We start from the raw sequence: 27,131 nt of genomic DNA on the forward strand, positions 1-27,131 counted from the left end.
TGGAAGTGTGAAAAATGTGTCATAAAAGTGTTTCTCTTTTAGCATGGTTTTTTATGTAAAAAAAAAAAAAAAAAAAAAGCCACGTTATTTCGGTATGTCTCACTTCTCCTGGTTACTGCAGACCAATAATACCACGCTACAGGCACGATTAAAAAAGTCACCGAAACAGAGAAGTATAGAGTCCTTTCTTGGTTTTTGAAATTGGTCATTTGAAACCATACCTAGCGAGAGAGATGCGCAACAACACAGTTCCCAGCGGCGTTCAATCTGTGAACATTATCACATTATCACAAGCATCCTGCATCACACAGGCAACTTGCACTACATAGAAAATGGAGCTGGGCTGGTTTTAAATGAACGCGCAACACATACGTGGTCCGGTTAAATATTTTATTTTATTTTATTGTCATTCAACAAGCACACCAAATACATTACCATTAATTATTCGGGAGCCAGGGATAGTGGTGGATCCACCTGTTAACTGAAATAAAGCCCCACCTCACAATGCAATCGAAGACTACAAACTCGCTCGCATCGAAGACTACAACTCCCATCTCGCCTTCTTCCCGCCGCGACGCGCACGCGTGAGGCGCATGACCGCCCGAGATCAGTGACAGCTACCGCTCTGGTGTGAGCTTGGCGGAAAGGATTGTAAAAGAAGGAGGAGGAGGTATCTCAAAACAAAACAGCTGAGAAAGGACAGGGGGAAAAAAGAAAACTAGACTAAAACTATACGTCGTCGGACGGAGAAACGTCGGAACTGTCCTCGTAAGTGTTTCTGTAAGTAGACCTTATATAGCCATACCGTTGGGGTCCATGTTGTTAATGTTAGTGGCAAAACAGCATTTCTGCTGGGCTGTGTGTGTTTGTGTGCAAAAGTACAGGCCTCTCAACTATTAACTAAAAAAAAAAACTACCGGAGACGGTGTGCATTTTACTGCAGCGACAAACTGGAGTGTGTGTTTGCGGTGGTGCACCAGCGTACATACCCCTTGAAAGGCTTTTTGGAGTAGAATTATTAAACGGTGAAAAATAATAATGGTCTTGCAGTGAGATTGCCGGACCCTTCCCATCGTAGCCCCTCCGAGGTTCGCCCAGTCACACCGCGGTGCAAGCGCACTTTGTAAAGGGAGAGAGAGAGAGATCCTGGGCTGCACCTTCCTATACGGTAAAACGCGGAAAGCACATACTGAAGTCGTAACTCCTGTTCTGTGGGGAGTTGTGTTTTATTTATTATGTACCAGATTGTGTAATGCACGGTTTTGATCGCCGGCACTGGCGGGGCTCGCACGGCTTGCTGTCTGTTTGTTGCCTTGTTCTGTTGTGTAGCACGCTGAACATCATGACTCCATTGGGAGAATGCTTTTCAAATTTTGTAACATTGGTGGGGTAGTAACGCAAGTTTTTAAATCCCGGATTTAAACTCCACAGTGCTGAGAACGGACAATGATAGTACTTCATGGATCCACATTTATCATATGCATGTCTCGCATTGTGTCATGGCGGTAGTTGTCAATACATATTGGGATGGGTTTGGATAAAGGCATCTGATAAATAAATAAATAAATATTAATGATCATTATTGACTGATTAGTGTAGGAGTGCTTCTCTGCAACCGAAGGATTGCACGTTGTTTTGTATGCAGCATGCGTTGAGCATGCACGCAGTAATTGTGTTGTGTACATCTACATTGTGTCTCTGTCTTTTCTGCTCCCTGCTGTATGCCATTACAGTGTGTTATTAGCGTTGACATTATAGTGAAGGAGGAGGCTAAGTATAAAGTCAGCTGGTCACTTTGCAATGCAAAAGAAAACAAACAAAAAACCAAACCAAAAAAACAACAAAAAAAAAAACACTTTCACTGCCCTAGGAGGGCCGACAGTATGAGTAACCTGACACAGCTTCTGACGCTGGATTAGTTGGTTATTTTTATTTTTTATTTTTTTTTCTTTTCTGTTCAAACTGTCTTCTGGTTAAAGTTTTCTGTGTCAGGATTTTGTATTGCAAACGGGCTGTACAGCTTGTTTTAATTGATTGTAATGACATTCAGTGGCACTGGAACCATTTTTAAAGTGGGGGTGTTGAAAGCCATTGAACAAAACTGTAACCCCTGTATATTATTATTATTATTATTATTATTATTTATTTCTTAGCAGACGCCCTTATCCAGGGCGACTTACAATCGTAAGCAAATACATTTCAAGTGTTACAATACAAGTAATACAATAAGAGCAAGAAATACAATAACTTTTGTTCAAGCAATTCAAGCAATGATGGCGGCCATGCAAAGCCAAGGGGGTGCTGCCGCACCCCCAGAGTCCCTGATGACATTTAAATATACAGTATATACAGTACTCCAGAGTGCGTCTGAAAGTATCTGGTTAGGAGTTAAAATGGATAGGGCGGGTCACAGAAAACCAGTATATATATTGTTCCAACAATCATCTGGAGACAGAGCATTTTGCTGTTGTGCTCCTCGTTTGTGGAACTCTTTTCCGGTTGACTTTAGACAGGTTGACATTGGATTCATTTAAGTCTTTAGTTTGGGGAGGGCTTTATTGGCAGAGTTCAGAAAGGAAGTCATCAATTTTAAAGGAAGTGGGGATTTTTTACATTTTTTTTTTTTTTTTACTTTTGAAAAGAGGACATGCAAAGTTTCTTTGGCTTGCTGTTTATTTTTAGATCCTAAGAACTGACTCTATTATTGGGGTTTAGCATGCATGGTATCAGCTGTGAGGATCACTTCATGTTTAAAGACCATTCTGTATAATCCCTTCAGGTACTGTGAGATTCCAAGTCGCTTCTTTTTCTTAAACCGGTGCGTTTTCAGGCGTAGTTTAGACTTGCAGGTTTTGAGCTGACACCACTAGTGTGAGTCAGACTTGAGGCAAGACTCCCTTAATATCCTTGGGGTCAAAGCGGCCCCACCCTAATGTAGATTACCAGCGTTGTGCTGCAGAGGAAGATTATTATGATTATCATACAGCAGTGTGTGGTGACCATGGCTATCAACAGCATGGTGAGACCAGGTTCGCTTCCTTTTACAGTAAATCGGATAATACCAGTAAATTAGATAATCGAGTTCCTGAAATTAAACAGTTACATTTAAAAAAAATTCCTTAATACCGTAAAAACGTCAGATTACTCTTCATACATGCTTAGCAGTTTCTGCTCAAAACAGTGTGTGCCAGATATAATATTATTATTATTTATTATTTATTTCTTAGCAGACTTACAATTGTTACAAGACATCACATTATTATTATTATTAATTTATTTTTTTACATACAATTACCCATTTATACAGTTGGGTTTTTACTGGAGCAATCTAGGTAAAGTACCTTGCTCAAGGGTACAGCAGCAGTGTCCCCCCACCTGGGATTGAACCCATGACCCTCCAGTCAAGAGTCCAGAGCCCTAACCACTTCCCCAAGTAGGACAGATAGATACTACAACAAGTATCAAGACACTATACTGAGATGAACAACAGAGTGCAGTGGATTTGTTTTATATCTCATCGGCGTGCTATCGAAATCTTTTCTGCAGGCAGTCTGTCACTGTTGGAGCAGTGCCTGTGATGATACAATCAGATCCGTGACGGAAATGTTTGCTTTTCACAGACAGAAGATGATTTGATTTCTGAAAATCAGATTGCAGGCTCTGCTGTCCCTGTCGGTTTACTTGAGCCTGAAGGAAAGCTGTGTAGAGGATACTGGATGAGCGTCCGTGGTATGCAGTTTTTATTCCACGCAGGGGGATGTCCCAGTAAACGAGTAAAGGCGTGTAACATGAATGATCATTCAGGATCGTCTCTGGTGCATTTTTGAATTTGGATTTTCGCTGCTCAGATTCATAACGGGCATGACTGAGATGCACCCAGAGTGAAAGAAAGTGCCCTTGATACGATAGTAACGTTCTAGCATCATAATGTTATTTTAGGTTTTTTTTTTTTTTTTTTTAAAGCAATAGCATGTATGTGCAGCCAGCTGATCAGTAACAAGCATGGCGTGCCTCCCAGTGTGAGGCTGCAAACTGATGATAAAATTGTTAGCAGAGTGTTGAGTTAAAAGTGCTGCTGAGTAAAGTATCATCTCAAAACAGCGTGTTAGCAGTATGTGCAACAATATGCCCCATTGTCCAGCACTGCATTTTATAATGCTTGGGCATGACAGGGTTAATTTATGAATTTAATAATCCTCATGCATTGACTAATAGTACATTCAACCTCAGGAATTTCGTCTTAAGACTCTTTCTCTATGCCTTCAATGCATATTGTACATTGAAGATTCGATGTTGCAAAACATTGCCTATTTCCTCCAGATGTTGCATGTCCGAACGAACCCACACTCCAGTATGACATTTCTGTTTCATTTTTCTTTTGCTGGATCTCAAAACGAATGCAGAACAGTGATTGGAGTTCAGTCAGATAAGGAGTGTTTTTTGAGTTTCACAGTGAGGATGGCTTTTACAGCACCGGGACCCGCACGAGAGGAAGGTGGGGGTGGGGGGAGGGTCACTGTATCTGAGGCCGCTTCTTATAACTCTCCAGGTCAGCATGTTAAGGAAGGAAGGCAGGCTGTGTGGGATATAAGTGGAACTCAAAACCAGATGTGAGAGAACTGCATCACATTCACTGACGACTACAGTGTTTAACTTGTAGGTATATATTGCACATGGTTTATATATGCTGTATTTTTAAAATTCATTTTATGATGGGACATCATGACCATTAAACACGAGACGCTGTGCATCTACAGTATCTTGTCCTTGGTCCTGGAATTTCTCATATCTGTTCAGTAAGTACTGTTTTGGTTTCTTGTGCGTGTGTTTTTTTTATTTTTTTCCCCAGTATGTAAAAGGTTTTTGTGATATCGGGGTTAGCGCACGGGGGGGGGGGGGTGGGGCGGATCAGGGATCGGGGTTAGAATGAAAAACTGCAGCTCTCTTGATGAGAATAAAGGAATGCTTTGATCAGATGGTTTTACAATTATTATTATTCATTTTCTTAGCAGACGCCCTTATCCAGGGTGATTTTATAGTTGCTACAAAATATGACGTTGCAAAATGTTACATTACAGATAAGAGCACTTAAAAAATACAATATTCAGTAGTAAATGGGAGCAAATTCAACCAAGAAGAAAAATACAGTAAATAATTATGTTTGAGAGCGATTTCGCCTAAGAGCAGTTAAACTTATAGTAAAAATATTTGCTTATAAGAGTGAATTCTGTTAAGAGCGAGTAGGAAGTACAATTATGCACGGATCATGTCCGTCCGTCTGCTTGTCTCTGCTGTCTCTGCTTGTCTGTCTGCTGTCTCTGCTTGTCTGTCTGCTTGTCTCACTGCTGTCTGTCTGCTGGTCTCTCTGCTGTCTGTCTGCTGCTCCTCTCTGCTGGTCTCTCTGCTGTCTGTCTGCTAGTCTCTCTGCTGTCTGTTATGCTCTACATGGTGAACACACCAGCTGCCTTGATTTTTCCCCAGTCTTCACCCACATGCTGCCATACACTCCCAGCCTCCTACAAACAGATTGCATTTGGCTTTAATCCGATAAACTTGATTTTCTACAAATGTTTAACCTTTCAGGTGCTGTGCGATTATGAGGACCCTCTGTGTGTCTGAGCAGCCGTGAAGTCATTCCTAACTTCTGTATACAATTCACAGATGGGTAAACTGCTGAATGGAATGCGAAACACCCAGAGAAACACTACTGTGCTTTATTTAATCATTGAAAGTGGCTGTGTGCATTGTGATGTGCAGATTTCATCAAGGTTATTTCCGTAGCAGTGTTGTTCACCTTGAATCTCGTACCTGTATCTGAATTCATAAAACAACAGAGTTTGTATACGTCTTTCCCCCCCAGTGTCTGGCTTCCAGGTGCCTTTCTCAGCTGAGTGCATGAAAGCAAGACAATGAGGTAGGAAAGTACTGTGTATTTAAACATAAAGCAAAGAAACCAGACTGCTGGTGCTTGGAGTTGGCATAGGTACAGTAGGAGGGAAATTCATGGTTTTCCTGATTTTTTCAGTTTAGTTTTCTGTCGCTTTTGTGCAGCAGCTGCTCACACTGCAACACTTGCTTTTAGTTTTGAACTCAGTTAACATTTTTCGTACGTTGAGGTCCTGCTAGTCAAGAACAGGCAGTCAGGAGTCAAAACTGCACAACACAGCGCTCCCTCTAGTTCATACAGCGCTCCCTCTATTTCATACAGTGCTCCCTCTATTATAGGAGGCTGTGTGGTCCAGTGGTTAAAGAAAAACTCTTGTAACCAGGAGGTCCCCGGTTCAAATCCCACCTCAGCCACTGACTCATTGTGTGACCCTGAGCAAGTCACTTAACCTCCTTGTGCTCCGTCTTCCGGGTGAGACGTAATTGTAAGTGACTCTGCAGCTGATGCATAGTTCACACACCCTAGTCTCTGTAAGTCGCCTTGGATAAAGGCGTCTGCTAAATAGACAAGTAATAATAATAATAATATTTCATACAGCGCTCCAGCTATTTCATACAGCGCTCCCTATATTTCAAGATTCCATCATTTGCTAATTTAGTTCATTAACAGTTTGGCCATGTTGACACATGGCATTTTACTATATAAGGGCCCTTCACTAATGTACTGTGTGACGTGTAAGTAGTACAGCGGAGTGAAGAGACAGCACTCACTGTATACTGTTTTACTGTTCGTTTAGTTTATTCACTTGTTCCCGCAGGCAGGGCCAGCACAGGTACATCTCAACAGTGCAGCACGAATACCACGAGAGACCTATGTAGACCAGACTCAATAAAGTAACAGTACAACAATAACAGAATTCCAAACAATTACTATACATCCAGAAATAATCCATTGTTTTTCTCTTATCGACGCACCAACACTGAGGGAGATTTTAACTCTTGAAGTGAGGTAATACACCCTTGTACTACTTTGTCAGCTTGCAAGTTTATCTGCATGCAGACTCGCTGCCCACAAGCACTGAGGTTTGACGTAGGCTGTGAAACGGGAACTGCAATCTAAACTTATCTTTCATTGTTCTAGTGAGAGTTTGTAAAACGAATACTGTACATCACTTTCTGGTCTCCATTAATGGTTAGTTTGGTTCCTGTTCAGTATTAGCATACCAAGCGTGGGTTATGATATGTCCAGGGTGTAGTGGAGGCAGCTGTGCAGTACATGCTTCAGTTTGGCATACAGAGTTCACTGTTCATCTGTGATGAAACTTTGCTGTGGGCATTTCTTACCGTTCGTGTTTGTAGATCACGTTGGCCTGCATCAATTCTGGATTCCCGAATGGCTAGTGAAGGCTATATCTCGTGAACCACTCGCCCAGCGTGAGAGTGTTGGTCCTGGCTACTTTTTCAATGTGCCGACACCTGGTTTGGCGAAGCTGCGGAAGAATTTGCAAGGTGTCGGGTATCGCAGTCAATATTCTGCTGTTAAATCGGACGACCCTGTTAAATCTCTTCGCCACACACCTGCGCCAGAAGGCTCTGAATTAGTTCCTCTTTGTTAAAAGCTTTTCACATAGTGAAAGAAAACAACACTGTTAACGATCATGGTTGTGTCTGACTTGCGGGACACCCTCTATTGTGGGGAACAGCTTGTCGGAGTTTGATGGAAATTTACATGGCAGTTTTTTTTAACTTTAAATACAGACCCTTTTATGCTGTCTATTGAAACAGTCAAGTATATTATACATATCTAAAAGAGGTCCCTGAAAGAGTCTTTTCAAAGGCAGGAGCATGCATGCATGCATGCACTGTAACCCATAGCCAAGTGTACCCAGTGCTGCCAGATGTCTTGCTTTTCCGCACCCCAGCCTCCCTGATTCTCATGTATTTGTGTAGTACGGAATAGGTGAGCTCATGTCTTGTTCGGTCTGGGCTTTTATTTAACATTTCCTCACTCTGAAAGGTTCGTCTGTAGCTGAAGAAAGCGCTGGGCAGCTTTATTATTTTAAGACCGCTTTTGAGGCGGTGTTTGACTGTGAAAGCAACATCACAAGCCAAGGGGTCTGAAACACAGACTCCATCACACAGAGGAATATCCAGAAGTGTGAAATACTGAACTAGCCGTGGCAGACAATAACTTTCTGTTTTAAAGAACAGATACATTGTCGTTGGGGGGGAGGTACGCAGGTACTTTTACTGTACGTCTTGTTCTGAGCTAAAGCCTGAACGTCAACCAAGCAGCGGAGGAGATTGATTTGTACCACCCGGTTTGTTCATGAGTCAGATCGCCACATCCTTGTTGAGTCAGAGTAAAAGTGCTCTGAGCCGCTAATGCGCTCGGCTGTGTTTCACCCAGCTGCGCTGCACCGCGCTTCACTGAGCTAGCAGAGCCAGGGAACGGACAGACGCTCCTCTCTTCTGCTTTTAAAGTTTCAGTTTTACACTGGGTCAGACTGCTATGCACTGGGAGTTTTGCTTGCATCTGTGATGTTGTGAAGTTTATTTTTATTTTTTTTACTCTCTTCGCTACATGTCCGTTCAGCAGTTTTGTGCATCGGGCGATTGGTAGGCGATCGGTCCACAATATGTACAGTAAGTAAGGAAAGTAAAAGCTGTGCCTCAACTGCAATGCTGTGTCGGTCCCCCCCCCCCACCACTGGAAACCTGAACTGAAATGATCTTTAGACATTAACAACAGTGCATTGGCAGTCTTGTATGTGATGATACAGGCAAGCAAAAGCACTTCTGTTAGATTTGTTATAAGATATAACTGTAACTAAGAGAACTGCAATATTTTTTCTTCACAGCGACGATCAGGGGTAGCTCTTTACTGTTCTGGATAGGAAACTTTTTGAAGTAATTTGCACTGGCATCATGCCACCAAAAGGGGAAGTGTGTTACTCCTCAAGAGAAAATAGCCTGTGAGAAATGGACGTCCTGTGAAAATCTGACATGATTTATTTCTTTGCTGGAGCAGTGCAGTGACAGATACAGGAGTAGCTTTGTGTCCTTAGAGCTGTCAATAGCCTTGATTAGTACCGTGGCATGTAAACTTTCCCTCGCTGCTTAGCTATATAGCTCTTCTATACTGGAGCTGCACCTGTTAGGAAAATGTATTGAGAGAGGAATACTGCCCTGGTAGGTGATAATTAGCCCCTCTTCGGACTCATTGGTGTAGACAGTTACTTTTTGATTTCTCCAACACCTCCACATAGACGTTTAGTGATATTTTAATTAGTCGACTGACGTCACTATGCCTTCGCAGGGAAGTAATCTACAAGCTTGGGGCTTTAGGACCTAAAGGGTTGCAATGCTAGTTTTATGGTTGGACTGCACACTTTGCATTGGCGTTACTGCTGGCATGATTTCAGATATCCTAGGTGTCCTAAGTGAAACGAGGACCAGGGGAGTGGTTGCAATCTCTTACCCCGATGATTAGCCAGTCGCTTGTTTCAATGTGAAGACGGTACATCAGTCACTCTAGAGTCTGTAGGCGCGGAGCTTGATTCTCAAAGAGATTAGTCGCTTCATGTGCACGTCAAGGTCAGGTTCATTTCGATCAAGTCTGGCTGAGTGTACTCTGAATGAGAACTTTTAACGGGATATTCTTTCTAACCCCCTTAAGCCTACAATGGTTATTTTCAAAGCTCGCCAACTCGGAAATCTGTGATAATGAAGCTCTGGAACTAGAAACACATATCGCATTTAAGACTATTTCTTACAACAGCTGAGAGAAACGTAACATAAATGTAAATACAAATATAGCAGTTTTGTACTCTGTTATGAGAGTACAAAGTCTAGGATTATTGCATCTGCGGCAGAAATAAACTGGTACAGAATTAGACCTGCCAGGCTATCAATAGCTCCTCCTTTTTTTTTTTCTGCATCAGTATATGCACGCACGGTTCAGCTGACATCCTTATTAATCAGTGATCTTTATTTCACAAATAGCTCCCATGCCTTCACTGCCCTAGATATCTCGTTACTGGATTGAGACGGAAATAGATCACATTTTACCAAGTTCCCAATGTTAAATGATATTCCAGCACTGTGCTGTGTTTTCATTCTTGCCTGCTGAATAATTACGCTTTGTGAAGATCTGCATCTGAACAGTTTAGGTCTTTGGAAACGTAGAGCGCACGTTTACAGTACAGTGAAGCAGTTCCGGTTAGATTTAGTATTTCCCAGCCTTTTCTATAATGTCATTTTATTTTTTACCTCTCTTAAAAGCCTAATTTGAAGTAAAATGGTTTGAATAATGGCCTCCTAGGAGCGTGGGGCAGTACGTTCTAGCTCTTCTGAAGCTGTGACATTTGTAGTTAAACCTTCCTTAACAATTGCATAACAGTGTCTGAAGTTAGTAGAGACTCGTGAAGGTCAGAGAGCAGTATATAGTGATACAGGATCATTGAAAGCTCTGCATTATGTAGAATTTAGTTGGCTGGTTAGACCTGTCTGGTCAGGTTAGTTCCAGGGTGTGAGGTACTGTGAAAGACTGTAGAATAGAAGGATTCAATTAATGATCTAGTTTCTGCCCTGGTTTAAAAAGGCGTTTTTTGGCAGCGAAACGCGATCAGTGATGCTACTGACTAAATCTCTTAGTAACAGAAGTGATAGCACTGTGCAATACTACCAACACCTGCCAGAAAAGCACATTTGAAACCAGCCACCGGGCAGGCTTCCCACAAAGTGTGATTGTTCGTCACAAATGGGATCAGGTGGCATATTCGGCTTCGGTCTCAGGCTTTCACCTGCTTGTATAGTTCCACTCACAAGTCACTGGAGTTTTTTTCCTATTGGAAGAAGGCATGTCAGTACCGGACCATTCCATTAGAATGCCAAGCCTGAGAATTGTGCCGATGAGTCTTATCAGTACACAAAACGTAATGCAGTGTAACATAATCTGCATCACTGCGTGTCTAAATTACTTGCCTGTAACATTTGGGATTTCTCGCTCCTCAGAAAAAAAAAAATTGATTTACAGTTGATGTAATCAGTCTTTGCAGAGATGACTTGATTGGACCCAGCCCAGCCAGGGGATGAAGTACATTTGAGGCTCCCCAGGCATAGCAGTTTGATCCATTCCAGGCTTTATTATGAGCTTTAGACACTTATAGTATGAAGCAAAAACTGAAATGGCTCAAAATGCCATTCAGTGTGATCCTTGTAGTGTATATATTTCCCATATTAATTTAGATGATCGTCCATTGATATATACACACAAACAAAACAAATATGCATGCATAAACTGAAAGGCATCATTCTGTTGGCAGTCAAAGCAGCTGTTTGAACTGTGAGGAGAACCAGAAACCAGCGCAGTGTCAAACGTGTGCATTAAGTAATTATACTCTGCATCGTATAATTTTCTTTCCTCGTTCCTGACTCCTGCAGAGAGCTGCAGTCTTTCTTCTGTCGTCTGCTTTTCAAAGCAAACACTGTTTCACTCCTCTTTCAGCTACAAAGACCCCCTTGTGTGCAGTGGCTGTTTCAGAAATCATTTAACTAAGGCTGCATTCTATCCTGATCGTACACTGCATTAGTAACAGGGGACAGCATCTGCCTAAGTTTACTAACTTTTTAATTAGAAAGGCAAACATCCAGTTTCATATAGGTATGTTTTCAGAAAGTATGTTTTCTTGTTGTGTTGTCTCCGCTTAAGAACATTTAACCATTTGCCCAACCAGAGTGGTTAAAGAAAGGGGCTGCTACCAGGAGGTTACCGATTCAATCCTAGCCACTGCCTCACTGTATGTGACCCTGAGCAAGTCAATTAACCACCTTGTGCTCCGTTCTTCGGATGAGACGTAAAACTGTTGCAAGTGACTCTGCAGCAGCAGTTGTTCTTGATGCATACTGTAGTTCTCTCTAAGTCACTTTGGATAAAAGCGTCTGCTAAATGACTGATTTAATAATAATAATCTGTTAAATTGGAGTTGCTTTTTGTTTTTGTAGTATGGTGCTGCAGTGTCATTCTCTCGCCACAAGAGGGCAGCTTTAATTTTAAAGAATTTAGCATTGGCTGAACAAATCCATTTAAGTTTCTTGCTGGTGAAATAGTCAATGTCAGAACTACTAAACCATAACACACAGGGCTACAGTACTACTAGTTTTATGACAGCCATAGGGACTGAATAAGAGAGCTGGTGCTTTTATAGTTAAAGGGACTGATCATCTGAATGAATGGCCACAAGGAGTTGTCTTCTGTAGGCTCTTAAAATAAGTATATTTGTTTTTGTTAATTTTAATTTGTGAATGTTACGGCCACAATTTCTAAAAGTTACTTGCTGACTGGTGTCTTGCATTCGTCATTGCTTTCAGAATATAAAATTGTGGTTTTGTTTTTGATTTACTCTTAACAGTTCCAGTACTGTGTGTTTTTTTTTTTTTGCTTTTTAAAGGGGGTGTATTGTAACAGCAGTAAACCTGGCGTGGGGTGCTGTTGTATGCCCTGTGCTAATTGTAACACTCCCTTGAGCATTCCTCCACCATGGTGTTAATTGCCTCCTCTCTGGCTCCTGCTGCAGCTGTTGTCTTTGCCCTCTCCTGCTTGGCTGGTGAAGATGGTGAAGCCAGATATCCACACTCTGGCCCATCACCTCAAACAGGAACGGCTCTACGTGAACTCGGAGAAGCAGCTTCTTCAGCGGCTCAACGCAGAGGTGCTGAAAACAGCGGAGAAGCTGTACAGCTCGGCATGGATCACCAAGCAGCAGAGGATCAACCTGGACAGACTGATTCTGACAAGGTGGGCTGAGCCGAGCAGCTGCCAGCGACACATTACTGGCAACCTCAACGTCATGTGTTCTAAAAGTGACACCCGGCACACAACATGTTAACTCTGCTTCACTCTGCAGTCCTTTTGTCCAAACTGTGTGAAGTGACATCTCTTAAGACACCCTACACACAACTTATATTTAAAGGAAACAAACTTCATAGATTTGTTTGAGTTTTTTAGAGCATATTTTGCATTGAAGACCTAAGTGGTTAGCATGGGGACAAGGGGAATATGACTTGGTTAATAAAAATGAAACACTTTTGTGCATTTGAATAGGGAAAAAAAAAAAAAAAGTAATCTTACCCTTTGTAGTTTTAGCATTTGGAATGTAAAAAAACGTTTGTCATTTGATCACATGGCCCCCGGACATTCGGCGTGCCATATTAATCTTGTCGCTGCTTCTCTTTCCTCACAGCGCTGAGGCCTCACCGGCAGAGTGCTGTCATCATGCCAAAATCCTGGAGGACACGCAGTTCGTGGACGGCTACAAGACGCTGGGCTTCCAGGAGACCATCTACGGGGAGTTCCTAAACTATCTGAGGGAGAACCCCAGACTGGTGGCCTCTTGTCTGGTGGCGGGCGAGAAGCTGAACCAGGAGCATGAGCAGGGGGTCATTCACACCGTCTTCATCTCGCTGTACGGGAACTGCATCATGCAGGAGGACGAGAGCTACCTGCTGCAGCTGCTGCGCTACCTCATCGAGTTCGAGCTCAAGGAGAGCGACAACCCCCGGAGGCTGCTGCGCCGGGAGACCTGCGCCTTCAGCATCCTCTTCAAGCTCTTCTCCGAGGGCCTGTACTCGGCCAAGCTCTTCCTGACCGCCACGCTCCACGAGCCCATTATGCAGCTCCTGGTGGAGGACGAGGACCACCTGGAGACCGACCCCAGCAAGGTGACGGAGCGCTTCACCCCGGCCCAGCAGGAGAAGCTGTTCGGGGAGAAGGGCTCCGATGGATACAGGCGCAAGGTCCAGGAGATGGTGGAGTCCAATGAGGCCAAGCTGGTGGCCCTGGTCAACAAGTTCATCGGCTACCTGAAGCAGAACACCTACTGCTTCCCCCACAGCCTGCGGTGGATCATCACGCAGATGTACAAGACCCTGTCGTGCGTGGAGAGGCTGGAGGTGGGGGAGGTGCGGGCCATGTGCACAGATCTCCTCCTGGCCTGCTTCATCTGCCCAGCCATCGTCAACCCCGAGCAGTACGGAATCATCTCGGACGCCCCCATCAACGAAGTGGCTAGGTTTAACCTCATGCAGGTAAGGAGTCTTAATATACCAGAGTGAGGTAGTGTAGCCAAATGAGTGAGTGCAGGGCTTAGTTGAAGGGCAGTGTTGAGGACACCATGTTGCCCAATACTAGTTGTTGGTGGTGATAAGTAAAGCAGCTTTGCCCTCCTCTTGGATACTATCCTTAGAGTCCTACCCCCAAACGCAAAACATTCCAGTATAAATACATTATATTAAAGGTGAACAGTAACTTCATTTTTATATTATTCTTTGAGTGTATTGTGCCCTTGCTCAGCCTGTGGATGCTGACTTGTAATCACGCTGCAGCACATACTGCAACAGTAGGCTAGCTATTACATTTCTAGTTTGACTGTACTGTGGTGGTTTGGGAGAATTGACAAACTAATACAGAGAATTAGGCTGCAGTAACATTTATTTTTATTTTCTTTCTGCAACAATTGTAGGTTGGTCGACTGTTGCAGCAGTTAGCCATGGCAGGCACTGGTGAGGGAGATCCTCGAGGGAAGAGCAGCCTGTCAAAGTTCGACAAAGTAAGTTGAATCAGATTCCCGTGGCAGGTGTCCCATGCACACCATGAGACCAGGTGGGTGAGCTGGGTGCTGCAGCTGTGTAATACCCCTGGATATAGAACAGGGAGGACAACAGTGTAAAAACAGAAAATCACTGCAGCAATGTAATCGTTATTTAGGGAGACACTTAATATAAAACAGCTTGTCCTGATGAATCAGCTCAGTGGGTTCAGGATATTAAAATATATATATATCTATAAAACACAAAAAGGAGAGTTTCCCATCTGTTTAAATGATTTAATTAGGGTTTTCAAATTAAATGTCACTGCTTGCTGTATTAGAATATTACCTCAATTAAAATCTTGTAAGAATATTTTAATTTAAAAAGGGGGTGCGGGGCGGGGGTGGGATGCAGTTTTAATTATTGCAGAACAATGCAATTTACAGGTTTTTTTTATCCAGATTGCTTTTGCACTCTTGAGTCCAACTTCCCAGTCATTCCGCAGTTTATTTCCAGTTAATGTGTTTTCATCTCATGCCATCTTGCTGGTCGCTATGTAATTGCTTATAATGATATGGGAGGGAGGGAGGCGGAAACGGAGGCTGAGGCTGAGGCTGGTCTCGGTTAGATTTCTGTAATAAGTTTCTGCTTTAACCCCTTAAGGCACACAAGGAATCAAGCGGTTGTTCAAACGGTTTCTTCTTAAAATACGTTTTGAGAGCGGCTCAGGTATCGCAAGAAGGAAACTCACCGTTTTTGGCTGACCAGATCCAACCCTGTCATTACATTTTCAGCCCTGTTTTCATGCACCTCATTGCAAAAATAAGAACATTAGCATAATTTTTATTTGTGTCCCATGTACCCTTTTTAGAAAAAGTAAGAGGCTTTTACTATTGTAAATTAATCATCTATAGATTTAAAGGGAAAGAGCTTGGGTGGTTGAAGATTTAAAACAAGCGCCGGACATATGAGTGGTCTCTGGAAGCTGTAGCCCTGCCAGGGGTTCATTGCTTCCTCTTGTGTTTTCCTTTCTTCTGCAGGTCTGTGTTGCTGCTTTTCTGGACGTTGTGATTGGTGGGCGTGCTGTGGAGACCCCTCCCATGTCCTCACTTAACCTCTTGGAGGGTCTGAGTAGGACTGTGATGTACATGACGCAGAGTCAGCTGATAGCACTGGTAAACAGCATTCTGACTCTTCTAATGCTTCCCCTTCTCTCATGAGTTTTTTTTTTTTTTTTTTTTTTTAAATGACATTAAGACATTTTAAAACCGGTTTGTGTGAACTCCATGGAGTTCGAGGAGTTGCCCTTCCATAAAACAAACAAACAAACTTATGTGCATTATAAAATAGATACTAGATAGGAAACTTAACATGGTGCACACGGTGACCGAAGAGGATGTAGCCGCGCGCAATCCTCAACGGAGACCCATTTTAGGACAGTGGTATCTGTTGGAAAGTTTGAATTTGTTTTGAAAGGTAAAGATTGATCTAGCATTTAGGAAAAACAATCGGGGGAAGGGATCTCCATCTCGAGGGTCAGAATTCTTATCGTTTTGTGCAGGCCTGTATAAGCAGAAGAGAGTTCATTGTATGAACAATGGGATGATGCTGATGTAATCCTAGCTGCTCACTCAACCCCCCCCCCCCCTTTATAATTCCTTAACTTCCTCTCTGGACTCCTGTAAGAACAGGTGCAGTAAAGTGATCTGTAATGTGTCCAGAGCCAAGCGCTGCTGCACTGAGCTGTTCCTGTTGATCGCTTCCCATTTAACTTGCTTCCTCCCCCCACGCCCAGGTGGACTTTGTGAGGAACGTCATGTCAGGAGACCAGCTGCGCGATGAAGACAGGATGGCTCTGGAGACCTTGCTGGCCAGCGTACCGCAGTCCAGGCCAGGCAAGAGCAACAGTCTTGAACTGACGCCCGCCAACACACCCCAGCTCTCTCCCGCCACCACTCCTGCCAACAAGAAAAACAGAATGCCAATAGGTATCTCATGAAACCGCTCTCTTGAATCCCAGTGCTCTGCATCCCGCTCGTTGATTGGAGGCGTTTCTCTTGATAGGCAGTAGCTTACAAATGTTCAGTGCAAAGTAAGTTATCTCCGATAGTAGTTTGGCTGCAGTAGCACCCAAGGTGCTAGAAACTAGCATTATAAGTATCATAGAAATATATATATAAATAAAACAGTTTTGGTAGCAGTATAGGACTACAGTGGGTAGTGGGTAGCCATAGTTACAAGACTCTGCTATTTGTGTTCCACCTTATAACGAGTATAACAGGGCTACTGTAATGGCATTATGGAGCAAATGGGAGCCACGAGGCGTGTTAGAACGGGTGAGCACTGTGTGTGTGTGTGTGTGTGTGTGTGTCGATAGATAGATAGATAGATAGATATAAATAGTTCATGTTTTCATTTGCAAGAAGCCTAGTTAAAGTATCCAGGAGCATGTTTGCTGTTTACTTTACAAACAGTACAGTAATTAGAATAGGAAATTAGGATCCAGTGTGTCTTTACCTTCGTCAGGATTATCAAACACTTAGTTTGAGAATAAGTGAGAAACTGCAAAAAAAAAAAAAAAAGAAGAATGTGACTTGAAGAGAATCAGGCAGGGCGGGTGCCTTTTTCACTGTACAGTACCTGACCATAGTATACCCTAACAGTGTATTGGTTGATCCACGAGTAAGATTTTGTTCTTGTTTTGTCCACTGCTGTCGGTGTTCAGGACAGCAGTTAGCAGCCATTACCTCCTGGGATTCCTCCGCCAACACCCTGACTGCACACATACCTTTAGTAACCCCGTTTGGTGGGTATTGCAGAGCTCTTCCACGTACAGCAGTAACTGCACGCAGCTCGGTTCACATGCATGCATGCACTCGCAGCTGGCTTTGGTCGAGACACCAGCACACCATCCATTAAAAAAATGGATATTGTATGTTTCACATTGCTTGTTTATTCCTTACTGCAAAAGTAATTTCAGTCATTTTGTTTACGGTTAGCGCTGTTTACGTAAAAGTAAAACAGTAAGACCTGCCGTAATAAACAAGGTAATAAACGCGCTGCATATCCACAGCCATTTGAAGATACATGTCAAGCTTGCTGTGTTTACCGTTTGTATCACGCATGTGTTGCGATAGCTGTTGTGTCATTTTTAGTTTAATACACTAGATGTCATCTTAGTGTTTATCTGTTGACCTTGCTTTGCTGTGTCTCCCCAGCAGCCTCGCGCGGTCGGAGCCGGTCCAACAACGCCCTGGACCAGTCGAGCGACCAGGAGGCAGGCTCCCAGGAGTCTGTGCAGGAGGTCCTTCCTGAGGAGGTGCTGGTGATCTCGCTCGGCAACGCCCCACAGATGACTCCCGGGATGATGTCTGAAAACGAGGTAACTGGGCAACAGACGATCTCGCAGAGAGAGGCGTTCCAGGTTTCTTTACTGGGAGCCTTTCTGCATGTTGTATCGTGAAAGTGCTGCACTGGCGTGAAGACTGAAGATTAGGTAATGTACAGTAAGGGCTAGAGAAAACCTCTCTAGGGTGCAAAGTGCAGAACGTATTCCATAGCGGTTTGAGTTATTTTAAAACTTCACACCTGGCTTGCAGCACACTTTTTTTATTATTTTTTTGGGGGGGTTCATATATACTGGTAATAGGGTTAATCTTACTCGGTTTTAATTACAATCAGAAACTGGTAAACCACATGAAAGTGACATTCATAATGATAGACAGGGACTTAACATGGTAAGTGTGTGTGTATATGTAATATATCAGACACCAGTGTAAATGGAGTGTAGCAAGCTTGTTCCCTCTATAAAGGAGTTCCTAATTCCAGGCTTCACTGCACTGCCTTTCCCCTGCCTAGGTGCTGAACATGCAAATGGCTGATGGAGGTCAGGGGGAGGTCCCAGTAGACGATGCCAAGCTGCATGGCAAACCTGACAAGACCCTGCGCTTCTCACTGTGTAGCGACAACCTGGAAGGAATTTCAGAAGGTGGGTATTCCGAAGACAGCCTGCAGATGGCGAAATTTTCCACTGAGAAACTGTGGGGGAGCCTTTTTATAAAATGACAGCTACAGTTGTTTAAGTAAAAGCTATAAACATCTATGCCGGTATGTTCTTTAAAATGATAAAACTGATAAGGTGTTTTTTTATTTTTTTAATATTTATATAAACAATAAAAACAATTGTTGCCTGTGTCGCTACCACTACAACGAATCTGGTGGGTAAAGAAATTGCATTGGGTTAACGAGGGGGTGACCGTCCTGTCTCTGGTCAGCCTGCTGGTCAGTAATCGGGGGTGAACTTTTACAGGTCCCTCCAATCGCTCCAACTCGGTGTCCTCCTTGGATCTGGAAGGAGAGTCTGTGTCTGAGCTGGGGGCTGGGCCTTCAGGGAGCAACGGGGTGGAGGCCTTGCAGCTACTGGAACATGAGCAAGGTGAGTAAGGGAGGAGATGACTGGGCCGGGGTAGAGGCTGCGTGACATGCGTGTTTCTATTCATTCCTACCTTATAGAAATGTGCACCAAAAACACAGCATGCAGAAATCTGAAATCATTTCTACCCTGTGTATTTCTCCTTCGTTGTTTATAATTCGATGGTGTTGCCAGGTTTTTATTTTAGTCCTGTACTTTAATACAGTAATATAGTTTTATCTGTAATATTTAAAGAACGTTTGACTCTCGGTTTGAATTTTGAAAGCGTGTTAGTAAGGGAGACGCCCATGTTCGTCCCAGAATGAGAGAATGAAACCTTTCGACAGTTCGACGGTGATGGTAAAAACACGCAGAGGTTATTCTGAGGCTAAACAAGAAGTCCAGTCCATTTCACTTTTTTCCAGTGAAGTTTGAGATAAATGATGCAGTTGATACAAATGTCAATAAAATATGTCCATAGCACGAAGTATCTTAACAGTGACTAGTGCGTATCACTTTAAAAGTGTCACGTTGAGCCACACTGTTTCCACCCTCCAACATTGCAACGTTCCTATTTAGCCACGACGCAGGATAACCTCGATGACAAGCTGCGGAAGTTTGAAATCCGGGACATGATGGGACTGACGGATGACCGGGACATTTCAGAAACCGTCAGCGAAACCTGGAGCACCGACGTCCTGGGCAGCGACTTCGATCCGAACGTCGACGAGGACAGGCTGCAGGAAATCGCCGGTGAGGAAACAAGCAGTACACCTTTAATGCCATTAAACCATGAGCCTCTTTTAACTGCAAGGAACATGTGCTGGCAACTTCTGCGCCGTATTGTTAAAACATCTAGCTGTTTATACATGCTATCAACAGTCATCTTATTAAACATAAAAACTAAACTGCTAGAGCTAAAATATAAACCTGTGTTTATCGTGTGTTTTTTGTTTTCTGCTCCAGCTGCCCTTGAAATGTTTTGTGTGCAAGGTTCAGATGCTAAATTGCCATCTGGTGGTGGTTTTTTATCATTGCAGCACAGCCTGTTTAAAACCCCATCCAATCCTGAGCAACACCTATTATAGTTTACTGTTTGAAACTGTATCTACAATGCTTAATATTTTAATAATTCTAAACCTGATTTTTCACAGACCTCATTTCACTGTATTCTTCATTTATATGTAGTTATGTTATAAAGGGTGGAGGGGACCCCAGGTTGATTTGACACAGAATTAAAGAGTGGCAGTATTAAGATCTGCCACTGCTTAGACCATTAAAATAAACCCCGTTATCAATAAACACGGAGGCATCGCTATCATTTTGTCAATTGGGCAAGTGAATACAGAAAAAAAAAAACTAACAAACAAAATAATGTGTTCAAAACCAACTGAAAGCCAAAACACTTCAATCAGAAAACAGCACTGGAGATGTCTGAGATTATTGATTAACGGGTCAGATAGTCTGATGAAAACGATTTAGCAGCCCAACGCATCTAATTTCATGATGGAGAACTTGATGCGGGCGCTTTCGATTCTTATTAAGATTAAAGCCGCGGGTGATAAGTTGGCTCTCATTTTTATTGCTCATTTATGTCCAAAAATGTAATATTCTCGCCAAAATAATAATAAACAATGTAAAATGTTAATCTTGTTTTAGCGCCACCTTTTCCTTTTCTCCCTCCTCGTTATATTAAACCCTGACATTCACTTTGGTCCCCGCAGTGCAATTGACCTTGCTTCTCTCTCATTTGCATCCGACATTTTTCATTCTTTGGAATATGGCGTTTGGGGACTTTTACATCATTAAGTGAATTTACAGCGATTTTCCTTATGTGTTTTCTCGGAGGGATTCGGTTATGAGATGCACATTAAATCTCCATTAATACCTCATTATCCCACTGATAAGATTACCATGATAATGAGGCAGAAATTCTAATTGTTTCACTTCTCGTTGTGCCTTTCATTTAATCATATACCTGAAAGACAGTGCTGCGTGTCTGTACCTTGAAGAATGTGAAGAGCGACAGCAGTCTTGAATCTTTACAGAAATAAGATGTGCCTTATAGCAGCTTTTAAAAAATGTTTTAATTAGTTTCCTTTGTGTCCAAAAACAGAGGGAATTGCAAGGCATTGGAGGCCTGTAGGTTAAAACACCGAGTGCATTAAGAAATGTTGATTTTATATAGTAAAATTGAATCGTGTTGCTGCTTATATAGAGGCAGAGTTATTTTCATTAGTCTTACCAATCGACAGGTCGTCTTTGTAAGAAAATATATTAAGATTGAATATGTTTTTTTACCTTGTCTACTCTGTTCTTAAGTCCAAATCGATTATTGGTACACTGCTACCTCTCTGTAATGCTGCAGTCGGTGAAATTTCTAGTTTTGCACTTGGAGCGGGCCAAAAAACACGCAGGGCTTTTTTTGTTTTGATAAACAAATCAATACACTTATCATATCATATATATATAATCCTCAACAACAAACATGCTTGTTCAGTAAAACTGCTTCCAGTGTACAGAGGTGAAGGTTGAACGAGGCGCACCATCGCATTCGTGTTGGTAATTGGCGTGCAGTTTACTTCAGTAATGTATCCATGTCATTACTGAACAAGCTGTTTAAAGATGCCGAAAACGATACAAAATCACCCCTAAAGTTTGGGTCAGTGAGTTTCGAAATAGCCGTCCAGATGACAAAGACTAACTCGAGATAAACTAGTATGAATACTATTTTTTTATTTTGTATTATTCCTACACAGAAGCATTTGTAATGTTTACAGTAAAATGGTAAGTCTGTTTATATTGATTTTTATGGCACTGGTGAGCTTGTAACTTCCTTATACTTTGAAAGTGTACCAATAAGTACTTTCTGTGTTAACTGTGTATCTTGTAATGTGACATGGCGGGGACTCCATTTTAGCCTTTTATTTTAATTGCGGAATAACGCAGATTTTTTTTGTTTTGTTTTTATTGTGGAAAACTAGGCTCTCTGCTTATAACAAGGTGGAACTGTAGTCATATTTAAAACTGTTGTTTTATGTCCTGCCTGTCCAGGCTTGATGATGACTGGTAGGAATACAGTTTGATTATTGTATGTTTGCAGTCGTGGTGTAATAATACCTGCTCAGTGAGAAGATAAATAGCAACAACATTTAAAAAAATATATATAAATAATGTTCTGTAATGCAAGCATGCTGATCAGGGGAAAACACTTAGTACAATTTGAAGTACCGTACAGGTATATTTTCCTGCATTGTTGTTGAGAGTACAGTCTCTCTCTCGCGCTCTCTCTCTCGCTCTCTGTTCGTTGCTATGACATGTGGTCCAATAACGAGCTGTGTGGGTAATGGCTTCTCTTCCTGTGGTGTGTGCAGGTGCAGCTGCAGAGAGCATGCTGGGCAGCCTGCTGTGTCTGCCAGGCTCCGGCTCAGTGCTGCTAGACCCCTTCACCGGATCCACTATCTCCGAGACGACCAGTGAGGCCTGGAGCGTGGAGGTGCTGCCCAGCGACTCCGGTACGTACAGAGGCACAGGCCCAACGCTAACCAGCACCGCGGTTAGGCGCGGCACAGCCTAAAGCTGCCTGCTTTTCACGTTGTTGGATCCAAAAACATTGTACCACATTTATCAAGATCCAAAAACTAAAGGTATAGTGTTACAAATCTAATAAAGTAAGTTTTTGATTGGGTGTGTTTTCCCTTCATGAAAGAATTTAGGTATGAAAGACGTTTTGAGAATGTGTTGTCAGTCCTCTGTCTTAATAAAGCTAATGCCCCACTCCCAGCCATAGGAAAGTTTTCTCTCTATGTACAGTAGATGCTTTATCATTACATATTCTGTCCCCAAGGGCAGTTTTAATGCGAAGGGCAGAGATTGCCTTTTTTTTTTTTTTAAATAACGTTCCTGGTTCCCTGACTAAGCGGCGCGAAAACGAGACACAAAAGAGCAATTTAAGAACACATGATTACAAATGAGCATGCAAATGAATGCTCTGCTCACTAATGAGGTGATATATGCAAACCATTGCTTGATTTGTTTGTCTTTTAAGCAGTGGTAATGGATCATCGTGGCTATAGCACTACAGTCGTCTGCCCCCCCCCCCCGCCCCCCCGCTTTATTTTAAAGGTACTAGTTTAAAATTGAAATCCGTTTGTCATTCATATAAGTAGGGCAGGGCAGTGTGGTTTTGGTTGAAGTTTATCCGCTCCTAAACCTCTCGCACCTGGTTTCCATGACGTTACCTGCTCCTGTACTCTACACCTGCACAGCACAGGTGTACCGCCAGTCTGATAGGCTTTTAACAGCTTTCTCTTTGCCAGTGTCTGGTAATGGGGCGCCATATCTCTCCGACAAATAAGAAGACGCTTTTAAGGAGGGTTAATTGAAAATGAATTCCCATTTTCAAGTTTAAATTGAGCTGCGGTTTAATTATGTACTGTATTGTTCACACAGCAACAACCCATTAACTAAATCACTGTTTTATGAGCAAGGTGATTTTTTGTGCTGAGTTTTATTTGGCGGGGTGGGGGGGTTACGATTAATAATATGGACACAACCTGAAGAAGAAATCGTGATTTTGATGGTTTCTTATTTACTGCAGAATGAAGCTTTTTTTATTTTTATTTATTTTTATTTATTTTTTTCAGTGGGGATGGATTAATTGCTTTACCACAGTCAATCAAACACAGTGTATATTACTAATTTTTTACAATGCTGTTTTACGATTAAACAAGACACATAAATATATTGGCAATTGAATACATTTTTGTGTGTGAATGTGTTTATAAATCGTGTAGGAATCTAATACATTTACAGTAGTATTTCTTTATTTTTTAACCATTTTGTGAGAAGAGAAGCCAATATCATTATGGCACCTTTTCACTTTGCAGTGAAAACCTGTTTTGCATGGAAAACAAATGGCAGTATGCAAAATCCTTGGCACAGATCCATGCCGATGACACAGTACCCGGTAGTTCTAGGGCAAACATTTAATTTCATGTTCAAATATATATATATTTAAAAAAAAAAAAACGATTCAATATCAAATTAAGAGAAGGAGAGAAACTATCTTCTGTGCATCTTGTGTGTGTTAATTGTTGGATTACTTCAGCCGTCCTTTATGCGTTGGTCTCCTTCGCACGGTATCTTTTTGATACAGGTAGTCTCTGTATTCACCCTCCACGCTTGTTCTTGTGCACAGAGGCTCAAGACATGAAGCAGGAGGAGAGGCTGCAGGAGCTGGAGAGCTGCTCTGGGCTGGGCAGCACCTCTGATGACACAGACGTGCGTGAGGTCAGCTCTCGACCCAGCACACCCGGCCTCAGCGTGGTCTCAGGTACTGGAAGCAAGGCTAGCAAGCCTCATTCAGATATGCACACACACACGCACCCATGTGTTCAAAGACTTAATACTGTATGTAAAATTGGAATCCGTTAATGTATTTGGGCAGGTATAAGCGCAACCTCCGAGGACATTCCCAATAAGACGGAAGACCTTAGATCGGAGTGCAGTTCTGATTTCGGAGGGAAGGACTCCGTGACTAGTCCCGACGGAGATGAGTCCGGCCATGGTAAGGCTTGTAATCACTTGTACCGAAACAACTCTGGGACTGCAAGGCAGAACTTCGAGAGCACCTATTGTGCTTGTAAATGCCAACGTCCCGTTCTTTATCTGATCGTGGCTGTTCATTGTGCTGTCTTAGGAACCCAGCACTTGACGTCTCCGCCTTCCCAAGTCGAATCCTTGCTTTCTATGTTTGACCCCCTCGCCTCTGGAGAAGGTAAATAAAACAAACAGTAGTCTGATGCATGTTTTTATCCTGTATTTAAGAAGTACTGTCAACCGAAGATCAGGAAAATGGAATGCATACCATTCCTCACGTTGCCACACAGTGTTCCAGAATAGAACAACAAAAGACTAAGCGCACACCAGTATAGTTCCATCACCATTCAAAGAGAACCCTGGTTAATCGTTACTTTAAAATCCAATTAATAAAAGCAGTCGTTTATCAGTTATGGATAATGTTTGGAAAGTTGTGAAGGCTGCACCCCGTGTCCTCACACTATATAAAAAGATCTAGCACTTCACTTCAGTTTTCTCATAACGATTAGAAAAGCCTATCTTTTCATTTCAGGTCTAGCCTGTTGTCTTCCTTGCTTAAGCCAGTTTTGTGTTCCTAATAATCAACCTGTCTGTGTTTTTGCTGAGATTCCTTCACATTGTCGTTCCTGTAGCGCGTTCAATAAAACAGTTTTCATTTTCACGGCAGGCTGATGGGATGGCAGGTTGGGAGCCCTCGCTCCAGGCATATTTGGCAAGTGTCTCAATCCGGCTGTGACCATGGCTCCGAGTTTAAGTCTTGGAGGAAGTTACAAAAAAAATAAAAATACAATGTAACCGGCTGTTTACATCTAACCTTGTAGACGAAAGGGCGATTCATAATTGACAATCTTTAGTTTTAGTTTTATGGAGACCTCATTTCGTTATAGTTCTTGCTCCATTTTCATTTTGTAGCTCAGCAACACACACACACACGTCATCTTGTACTGTGGAAAAAATATAAATAAGTTGTTTTGCATTTGTTGTGAGACAGGCCTTGTCATGCAGATAATATACATCAACCTTACACTTTCCCTGCAGTATAGTTTGTCTTTGTTGTAATTTGTGTGAGATGCATGTGTGCACATTGGATGTGATTCGCTGTGTTAACACCTTTCTAGTTTGTGTTTTTTGCCTTTTCCCTCAATGGTTTAAAAAGTGCTATTTATTGATGGACCCAACAAAGGGTTCATACAGTCCTGTGCATATGAACTGACTGCTGCTTCCCGATTGGACACTAAGAGGGCCTCAGATTGAGAGGGATGAGTTCCCATACATTCTCACATGCAGTTCTAATTAGCCTCCATTCATCTGAAGTTCATGCTTTTAAATTTAGAGAAATGGTGATACATCTTGTATATACTTTATATCTGTCTGCTGGCTCCATAGCTCCGACGGTGGTCAGACCGAAGGGGCACTACGCCCGACCACCACACCCTCCCCCGGACCCCCCAATCCCAGAGGCATGTGTCATGGGCCAGGAGTCCAGGCTGCCCATGTTCATGCCGCACGGGCTCTGCCATGCTGAGCAGCGGCACTCGTACCCGGATAGGCTGGTGAGGAGCAGGAGCTCGGACATCGTGACGGCCTCGCGGAGGCCCACCAGCGACCCCAGCTGGAACAGGAGGCCCGGCACTGAGGAGAGAGACGTGACGGTAGGCGCCCCTGGCAGTTTCCCTGTGGGGCCCTCCTCCTCTCCCAGTAAGGATTCCCTGAAAGGAGAGGTAAGGGCATTACTGGGTGCAGCCCAGGCCATTGCATCTGGAGTAGCGCGTTACCAGTGGACTAGCTCTGAGATCCAGGCTGGTGGTGGAGACCACTTTTGTGTGGTTTTCAATCGGCTCTGCATCAAGAATTTGAGTCTCTGCTCATTCCTGTTTCATTATACAGTAATGTAATACAGTACCCAAAATGCAGTGTGTACATTGCCCATTTTTAAGGTTGAAACTCATTTTGTATGTTGCATCACTCTTCTGTTTATACAGGGTGGGTTTGCAGGCAAGAAATGCCTAACTTAGTTTATCACATATTGTGTTTATATGTATATGTTTTCTTTTTTTATGGCTGATTATAAATAAAAAATAAATAATAATACTGCTCCAAATAGAGGAGATGAGTATTTGCTGACACCACTTCACTATCGTGTGTGGAATTGGAGATCTGTGCCTCTCCAAATCACTTGTGAATAATTTTCAATAGAATGCAGGACAGGTAGCCTTTTTAATTTGTATCTCTCTGCTGGGAATCCCTATATAATCCATAACTGTGTAATGTGTTAATAAGCAAGTCTGCACAGCCCCTGTCTCGTACAGGAGCAGTCTGGATTTTGTAAAGTCACAAAGCACGACGTTTTTAATAGACGGAAGCACTGAATACAATAACACAAGGTAATTTAATATACACAGACCGAGGAGAGGAAAGACAGCGATGATGAGAAGTCAGACAGGAACAAACCCTGGTGGAAAAAGCGCTTTGTCTCTGCAATCCCTAAAGGTAAGAATAAATTAGATTGAAATGCTGTGTGTGTGTGTGTGTGCTTATTTAAACATCCAATCTGATTTTATTTTTTATAATAAACGCATTGGGATCTAGGCATACCTATTGACTATTTTAATAAGAAATGGTACTGTAGTGTCAGCTGTTATTT

The 27,131-nt window shown here is 42.6% G+C and overlaps 1 protein-coding gene across 14 annotated transcripts in view; it reads left to right on the forward strand.

Annotated features, from left to right (window-relative positions):
• Nucleotides 1–524: 524 nt before the first annotated feature.
• The window catches only part of LOC117962287 (GTPase-activating protein and VPS9 domain-containing protein 1-like), a 37,253-nt gene continuing 10,646 nt past the window's right edge, over nucleotides 525–27,131 (forward strand). For 2 of the 14 annotated variants that reach the window (XM_034927728.2, XM_034927735.2), the window contains exons 1-17: nucleotides 528–780; nucleotides 12,465–12,685; nucleotides 13,131–13,974; nucleotides 14,409–14,495; nucleotides 15,516–15,650; nucleotides 16,271–16,463; nucleotides 17,201–17,281; nucleotides 17,697–17,857; nucleotides 18,334–18,463; nucleotides 18,785–18,910; nucleotides 19,466–19,639; nucleotides 22,261–22,401; nucleotides 24,087–24,221; nucleotides 24,336–24,455; nucleotides 24,588–24,665; nucleotides 25,874–26,208; nucleotides 26,890–26,977. In XM_034927728.2, the coding sequence (XP_034783619.1) occupies nucleotides 12,501–12,685; nucleotides 13,131–13,974; nucleotides 14,409–14,495; nucleotides 15,516–15,650; nucleotides 16,271–16,463; nucleotides 17,201–17,281; nucleotides 17,697–17,857; nucleotides 18,334–18,463; nucleotides 18,785–18,910; nucleotides 19,466–19,639; nucleotides 22,261–22,401; nucleotides 24,087–24,221; nucleotides 24,336–24,455; nucleotides 24,588–24,665; nucleotides 25,874–26,208; nucleotides 26,890–26,977 (3,013 nt within the window). In that variant the 5' untranslated portion in view covers nucleotides 528–780; nucleotides 12,465–12,500. Of the gene's footprint in view, nucleotides 781–12,464; nucleotides 12,686–13,130; nucleotides 13,975–14,408; nucleotides 14,496–15,515; nucleotides 15,651–16,270; nucleotides 16,464–17,200; nucleotides 17,282–17,693; nucleotides 17,858–18,333; nucleotides 18,464–18,784; nucleotides 18,911–19,465; nucleotides 19,640–22,260; nucleotides 22,402–24,086; nucleotides 24,222–24,335; nucleotides 24,666–25,873; nucleotides 26,209–26,889; nucleotides 26,978–27,131 lie in introns of all 14 variants that reach the window. The other 12 variants (XM_058986734.1, XM_058986735.1, XM_034927727.2 and 9 more) reach the window with 11 other exon arrangements.

The sequence above is a fragment of the Acipenser ruthenus genome, chromosome 15 (genome assembly GCF_902713425.1).
Source record: "Acipenser ruthenus chromosome 15, fAciRut3.2 maternal haplotype, whole genome shotgun sequence".
In the NCBI taxonomy this organism is placed as follows: Eukaryota; Metazoa; Chordata; class Actinopteri; order Acipenseriformes; family Acipenseridae; genus Acipenser; species Acipenser ruthenus.